Source organism: Amblyraja radiata, chromosome 9, assembly GCF_010909765.2.
Source record: "Amblyraja radiata isolate CabotCenter1 chromosome 9, sAmbRad1.1.pri, whole genome shotgun sequence".
Lineage (NCBI taxonomy): Eukaryota > Metazoa > Chordata > Chondrichthyes > Rajiformes > Rajidae > Amblyraja > Amblyraja radiata.
Window position 1 is genome coordinate 55,096,161 of NC_045964.1, and position 7,232 is coordinate 55,103,392.

At 52.8% G+C, this 7,232-nt stretch overlaps 1 protein-coding gene across 1 annotated transcript in view; it reads left to right on the forward strand.

The window, feature by feature from the left end:
- clmn (calmin) overlaps positions 1-6,748 on the forward strand; it is a 149,390-nt gene extending 142,642 nt beyond the window's left edge. Inside the window, exons 59-63 of the mRNA XM_033026453.1 lie at positions 3,796-3,915; positions 4,352-4,552; positions 5,399-5,572; positions 5,959-6,102; positions 6,734-6,748. Of these exons, the coding sequence (XP_032882344.1) occupies positions 3,796-3,915; positions 4,352-4,552; positions 5,399-5,572; positions 5,959-6,102; positions 6,734-6,748 (654 nt within the window). The remainder of the gene's footprint in view (positions 1-3,795; positions 3,916-4,351; positions 4,553-5,398; positions 5,573-5,958; positions 6,103-6,733) is intronic.
- Positions 6,749-7,232: the final 484 nt, after the last annotated feature.

Here is a 7,232-nt window from a genome sequence, read left to right on the forward strand (position 1 = left end):
ATTGTCATGTGTACCGAGGTACAGTGAACAGCTTGGTGTTGCATGCTATCCAATCAGGTCAGATAATGCCCTACATAAACACCATCAGTTCAAACTCAAGTACAATAGGTAGAGCAAAGGAGAAGGTCCGACAGCCTACCCGGTACTGACCTCCTCACCATCGCAGGGTTCTACACCAGGTGCTGCCTCATCAAGACAGCCAGCATCATCAAAGACCCACACCACGATCTACTCTCACTGCTACCATCAGGTAGAAGGAACCGTAGCTGGAAAACTGTGACAAACGGCTTCAGAGGGTCAGGACCAATCTTCAGACTGAAGTTCTGACCTGAACGTCACCTGTACATCTTCTCCAGGGATGCTGCCTGACCCTCTGAGTTACTCCAGCACTTTGTGTCCTTTGTAAACCAGCATCTATAGTTCCCTGTGCATCCTCTAAGTTAAACCGCTTACAATTTCATCGAGTCGAGTGTTTTATTATCATATATACCATGAACGGAACAATGAAACTGCCACTTGCTGGAGCTTTACACATACATTAACACAACAACTTACAAATAAACACACCATAATACAATATATTACCTGTAATACTGAGGGGGGGGGGGACAGTGGTGCAGCCGGTAGAACCGCTGCCTCACAGCGCCAGAGACCCAGGTTCATTACTGACCTCAGGTGCTGTCTGTGTGGAGTTTGCACGTTCTTCCTGTGACCGCGTGGGTTTTCTCCGGGTGCTCCAGTTTCCTCCCACATCCCAAAGACGTTCGGGTTTCTAGGTTCATTGGCCCTCCGTAAGTTGCCCCCAGTGTGTAGGGAGCGGTTGAGAAAGTGGGATAGTGTGAACGGGTAATCGATCGCCAGCATGGACACGGCAGGCCGAAGGGCCTGTTTTGATCGGTCAATTCAATCAAGTAGCTAGACGATAATAGTGGAAAGTGAAGTGCAGAGTGCGGTAGATCTGCAGTAGATCTTCACTGAGGTGGAGTGGGGTTAGTGTTCCTGAGCCTGATCCTTGATTGCAAGAAGCTGTTCCACCTTCATTCCAAACTAAATGACCTCAGCCTCATCCCTCCTGCCAGATGTTCCCAACCTGACAGGCCCTCATAAATCCTCGCCCCTCTGATCTGCACAGGGCTCACAATATGCTCTAACCTGGGAGTTATACAATTCTAGCACTACTTCCTGTGTAGGAAAGAACTGCAGATGCTGGTTTAAATCAAAGATAGACACAAAATGCTGGAGTAACTCAGCGGGACAGGTAGCATCTCTGGAGCGAAGGAATGGGTGACGTTTCGGGTCGAGACCCTTCAGACTGATGTCAGGGGAGTGGGTGGGACAGAGATAGAATGTAGTCAGAGGCAGTGAGACTGGTGGGAGAACTGGGAAGGGGGAGGGGATGGAAAGAGAGGGAAAGCAAGAGCTACTTGAAGTTGGAGAAGTCAATGTTCATACTGCTGGGGTATAAGCATCAGTCTGAAGAAGGGTCTCGACCCGAAACGTCACCCATTCCTTCTCTCCAGAGATGCTGCCTGTCCCGCTGAGTTACTCCAGCATTTTGTGTCTTCCTGCCCTGCGTAACATAGTAACAGGAACAGGCCCTTCAATCCACAACGTGCTGTGCATGATGCAAAGTTAAACTCATCTCCTCTGCCTGCATCCTGGGGGTAAAAGCTTCTGACTCTCCATCTATGCCTCTTATAATTTTATTAACCTATCAGGTCTCCCTGCAACCTCTGGAGTTGCAGTGAAAACAATCCAAGTCTGTCCAACCTCTCCCTGTAGCTGATCTGTCATTCCGCCTGAAGAAGGGTCTTAGCGTGAAACGTCACCTATCCATGTTCTCCACAGATGCTGCCTGACCCGCTGAGTTATTCCAGCACTCTGTGAAACGTCACCTATCCATGTTCTCCACAGATGCTGCCTGACCTCGTGAGCTGCTCCAGCACTTTGTGTCTTTATTTTTAATAGTTCTGGTAAACCTCCTCTGCACCCTTTCCAAAGCCTCCACATCCATCCTGTAAGGGGAGTGACCAGAACTGCATGCAATACTTCATATTCCTAGACTTAAGCTGCATTGTGACTCCCTGACTGAGGGAGGGTTCATCCCACACGGAGGATGCTGGTGGTAGCCAGGCCGACTCGTCCCCATCCCCAAGCGGTTGAAGTCCAACATTTGCACCATAGGTTCCCCCTAACTCATTGACAAGATACCCTTCATCACAGCTCATACGCGCGTTTACATTCCAAACAACTTCACGAGCTGCTTCTGCCGCATTCCCTGTTGTGAATCAAGCGTGTTGATGTTAATATTACCAATGATCTGTCATGGACCAAGCACACTGACGCAACACGAAGAAGGCATACCAATGTGTCTACTTCCTCGGGAGACTAAGGAAATTCGGCATGTCTTCAATGGCTCTTACAAATTTGTACAGATGCACCATAGAAAACATACTGTCGGTTTAGTTTTGGAACAGCGCTGCCCAAGACCACAAGAAATTGCAGAGAGTTGTAGATGTAGCCCAGTCCATCACACAGACCAGACTCCCCACCATCGACACTTCACACTGCCTCAGGAAAACAGCCAATATAATCAACGACTTGACGGTACAGAAGCTTGAAAGTGCGCACCACCAGACTCAGGAACAGCTTCTTCCCCTCTGTGATCAGGCTTCTGAACGGTCCTTCCATAAGCTAGGGTACTGTCCGATTCACCTCTACCCCATTGTGGACATTGGACTTTGTCTGTAGAACTGATGCGCTATAATGCTGAGAACTATATTCTGCACTCTGTATCTTCCCCTTTGCTCTACCTGTTGAACCTGTGTTTGACTTGATTGTATTTATAGTATTACCTGATCAGATTGGACAGAACAAAACTTTTCACTCTATCTTGGTACAGGTGACAATAATAAACCTAAACCGACAGCAACACTTCCTCCACCCTCTCCGTCTCTCTCCGAACCACCCACACCCCAGAATTCTCCAACAACACGATTGCTATTGTTGGCCAAACGTGGGGTGTCTCCCCACCGCACCCCACTTTTTGCATCCCGCTGTGACCGTGTGGGTTGTCTCCAGGTGCTCCAGTTTGCTCCCACATCCCAAAGACATGCAGTTTTGTAGGTTCATATCTTCTGTAAATTGTCCCTGGGAGAGGACTGCTCATCGGCCCAGTTTACCCTTGAGCAAACAGATGGCATCACTCAACCTCGGTTGGAGTGAAAGCCACATAATATAACGTTAAAAAACTGTCCCTAGTGCGTAGGATGGAACTAGTGTATGGGTGATCGCTGGTCAATGTGGACTTGGTGGGCCGAAGGGCCTGTGTCCACACTAAAACTAAAACTTAATTGAATGCAGCAGTGAGCTTGTCCTCAACACAATACACCGTACAGAATCCTCGGCTCACCCATGATCGAGGTGTTGCTGATGGTTAATTGTTATCAGGACTTCCCTGGATAGTTCTGGCCGAGGTACGTCCAAGGGATTATCAGTTAGCTGCACACTGAGTGAGTCGGTGCCAGCAGCAGCAGAGAATTCTCTGCAACAACAGCCAACCCTGGCCAGGCACAGACCCCCGCTGATTTAAGAGGTGATCGAACTGGCCCCGGCTCCAAATTCTATTAGAGTGAGACGTGTGTCTGACTCCCAGAGCGAGGGGTGTATCAGTGTTACAGTGAGGGGTATATCAGTGTGAGAGTGAGGGGTGTATTGGTGGGTTACATCATGCGTTTTGTGTATCAAAGTGCTGTGATTGATTACTCATTCCATCTCTCCCCCCACACCCCGCAGTGGCTGGAGCAGACAACTGTTGATCTCGACTCCCTGGACGTGGAGCTGTTGTCTCTGAGGGACGGGGCCACTCGCTGTGACCTGGAGCCGCATTGGCTGCGGCGGGTCGAGCAGCTGGAGGTACCCCCACAGTGACTGGTGCCTCTCCCAGAGCTGCCTACGCCACGCTGCCCCTCTCCCCCCCACCTGCGCCCCTCTTCCCGCTTCCCCCCCGCTCCCTCTCTTCCCCCGCTCCCTCTCTTCCCCCCGCTCCCTCTCTTCCCCCGCTCCCTCTCTTCCCCCGCTCCCTCTCTTCCCCCGCTCCCTCTCTTCCCCCGCTCCCTCTCACCCCGCTCCCCGCTCCCTCACCCCATTCCCTTTCCCCCGCTCTCTCTTTTCCCCTGCTCCCTTTCTCCCAGTCTGTCCCCCTTGCCCCAGCTCCTCCTCCCGCTCCTGCCTCACCCCCCACAAGTTTGGCGGTGCCCCAGTGATGCCCGTCCCCTCGTATCGCTCTGCGTTGCTAGGACATTGTGAGCCGAAGGGCCTGTGACGTACTGTTCCCCATTGTGTTTTGTAGGAGGCATTGGATGACACGATGGGGCTGGTGGGAGAACAGCAGGCAGAGCTGGCACACAGCCTGGTGATGGGGCGCCTGTACCAGGGGCTGATGCAGGGCACGGCCAGCCTGGTGGAGCTGAGGCAGGAGAGGCTTGGCCCCGGGGACCGGCTGCCAACCGGGACTCTTGCTGATCTCCGCACCCACCTGCACAGCCACAAGGTAGGGGTGCCACCATCCCTGGACCCGGGGACTGCCCTCACTGGTCAGGGGCAACCGGACTGGCGACCAGTGCCGCTGTAACCACGTGGCTCAGGGAATATCTCCGGGGGACACCCATGGGTGATGCTTCGGGTCGGGACCCTCCCCCAGTCATGGGCAGCACCCTGGGGTGGGAAAGGAGACCGTATTACCAGTGGTAGCACCCTTGGTGGGTCCTATCCCCCAGTGTCAGCCCTGGAGGAGGAACGGTGACACCTCACGTCGTCCTACCTCAGCATTGGTGGGGAGGGGGTGGGAGTCCTGGGATGAGCTGTGGGTCTCTCCGATGCTGCCCGCAGGGTGGGGGTGCCGGCATGACCACCCTCTGCCCCCCCCCAGACTCTCCCACAGCCCCACCACTCTGTGAGGACACAGGTTTAACGTGAGGAGGAAAGATTTAATTTAGTTTAGTTTGGAGATAAAACACTGAAACAGGCCCTTTGGCCCACTGAGTCCAAGCCAACCAGCGATCCCCGCACACTAACACTATCCTGCACACTGGGGACTATTTACAATTTCATCACCAATTAACCTACAAACTTGTACGTTTTGGAGTGAGGGAGGAAACTGGAGAAAACCCATGCAGGTCACTGAGAACGTACAAACTCCATACAGACAGCACCCGTAGTCAGGACGGAACCAGGGTTCTCCAGCGCTGTAAGGCCGCAACTCTACCGAGGGACATCTTTGTCACACAGAGGGTGGCGGGTGTATGGGACCAGCTACCAGAGGCGGTGGTTGTGGCAGGGACTATAACAACCAAAAGGCCTGTTTGCGAGCTGTGTGACTCCGTGACTCTCTCCACAGCTGTTTTACCGAGGGCTGGAAGACCTCATGATCCGGGCGGAACAGATTTCCCGTAACGTTCCCGAGCGGATAGTTGCCGAGCGGCGGGTAGGGCGGCTGGAGTTGGAGAGCAGGCACAAGGAGCTGCAATCCCAGGCCCTGAGGCACGGGGTTCATGCAGAGACCACCTTGCAGGTGAGGGAGGGGCGTACTGAGAGATTGTTGCACTGAGGGAGGGGTGTACTGAGGGATCGCTGCACTGAGGGGTGGGCAGTACCAATGGGGCATGTGGTGAATGTGGCTGTTGGGCTGAAGGGGCTGTTTGCCGGCGGTACCCCTGCGTGATACAGCGAGGGGGGTCCGTGCAAGGGTCTAGCTCTAAAAGTTATCCCCTTTATCCTGTAACTGTGCAGTGTGGCTGATGGATTTTAATCATGTATAGTCTTTCTGCTGACTGGATAGCACGCGACAAAAAGTGTTTGACTGTATTCTGGGAAGACGTGATGATAATACACTGAGCTACTGCTGCTCCTTGACATGTGGTTTTGTCTCCCTTCCCCCCCCCTCCTCCGTGCCGGAAGTGCTGGGCTGAGCTGGAGATGGAGCTGGAGGTTCTGGAGGAGATGCTGGCCGCTCTGAGCTCACAACTGTCGGACCCCCGGGTGGGGGGGGAGACGGCGAGGGAGAGCAGCGAGGGGGAGACGGAATGCCTCCACACCTGCCAGGTGAGTCTCGGCCGCAGCAGGGCGGCACTCAATACACTGGCTCACCGCTTCCCATCAGTGGGAAGATGCATCACGGAAACAGGCCCTTCGGCCTGACTCAGCCAGGATCATATTGAATGGCGGTGCTGGCTCGAAGAGCCGAATGGCCTACTCCTGCACCTATTGTCTATGTTTCTATATTTCTATCTTTTTATGACCAAGGTCCCCATCTGTGTTAGACCCATTTTAATTGATTGATTAAAGGATGACGCATGTTGGTCAGCATGGGCAAGTTGGGCCGAAGGGCCTGTTTCCACGCTGTATGACTTTTTGTCTCAATGGAAACAGGTCCTTCGGCCCACCCAGTCCACGTGACCATCGATCACTGTTCACACTAGTTCTATGTTATCCCACTTTCTCATCCACTCCTGACACACTAGGGGCAATTTGTAAGGGCCAATTAACCTACAAGCCCAAACCTCTGTGGAATGTGGAAGGAAACTGGAGCACCCGGAGGAAACCCACGCTGATACAGGGAGAATGCGCAAATCCACACAGAACCCGTAGTCAGGTTCTAACTCGAGTTTCTGACAATGTGAGGCAGCAACTCGACCAGGAGTAGTCTTTGATTATCTTGGCTTTTCTTCTGTAGCGGCATGAAGAGTAGATGGAGTCTTGTCTGTGTAATGGGCTGGGTACATCTATAACTCTCTGCAATATCTGATCGTCTTGGCTCTTCCCAAACCAAGCAGTGATCCATATTGGGAAGAAGCAGTTATTGAAGCACATACAATTACCACATCCCACCCCGATCATTCCTTCTTCTCCCCGCTCCCGTCCGGCAGAAGGTACAGAAGCTTGAAAGTGCGCACCACCAGACTCAGGAACAGCTTCTTCCCCTTATCATGGCAAGTTATCATGCTTCTGAACGGTCCTTCCATAAGCTAGGGTACTGTCCGATTCACCTCCACCCCATTGCGGACATTGGTCTGTGGAACTGATGCTATATTCTGCACTCTATCTTCCTCTACCTATTGTACTTGAGTTGGACTTGATGGTATTTATATATAGTACTAGACCAAGTGCAGACCCGTTGGGTCTGTTCTCCCAACGTGCGGTTGTGGGGGGGGGGGGGGAGGCGGCATGCAGCG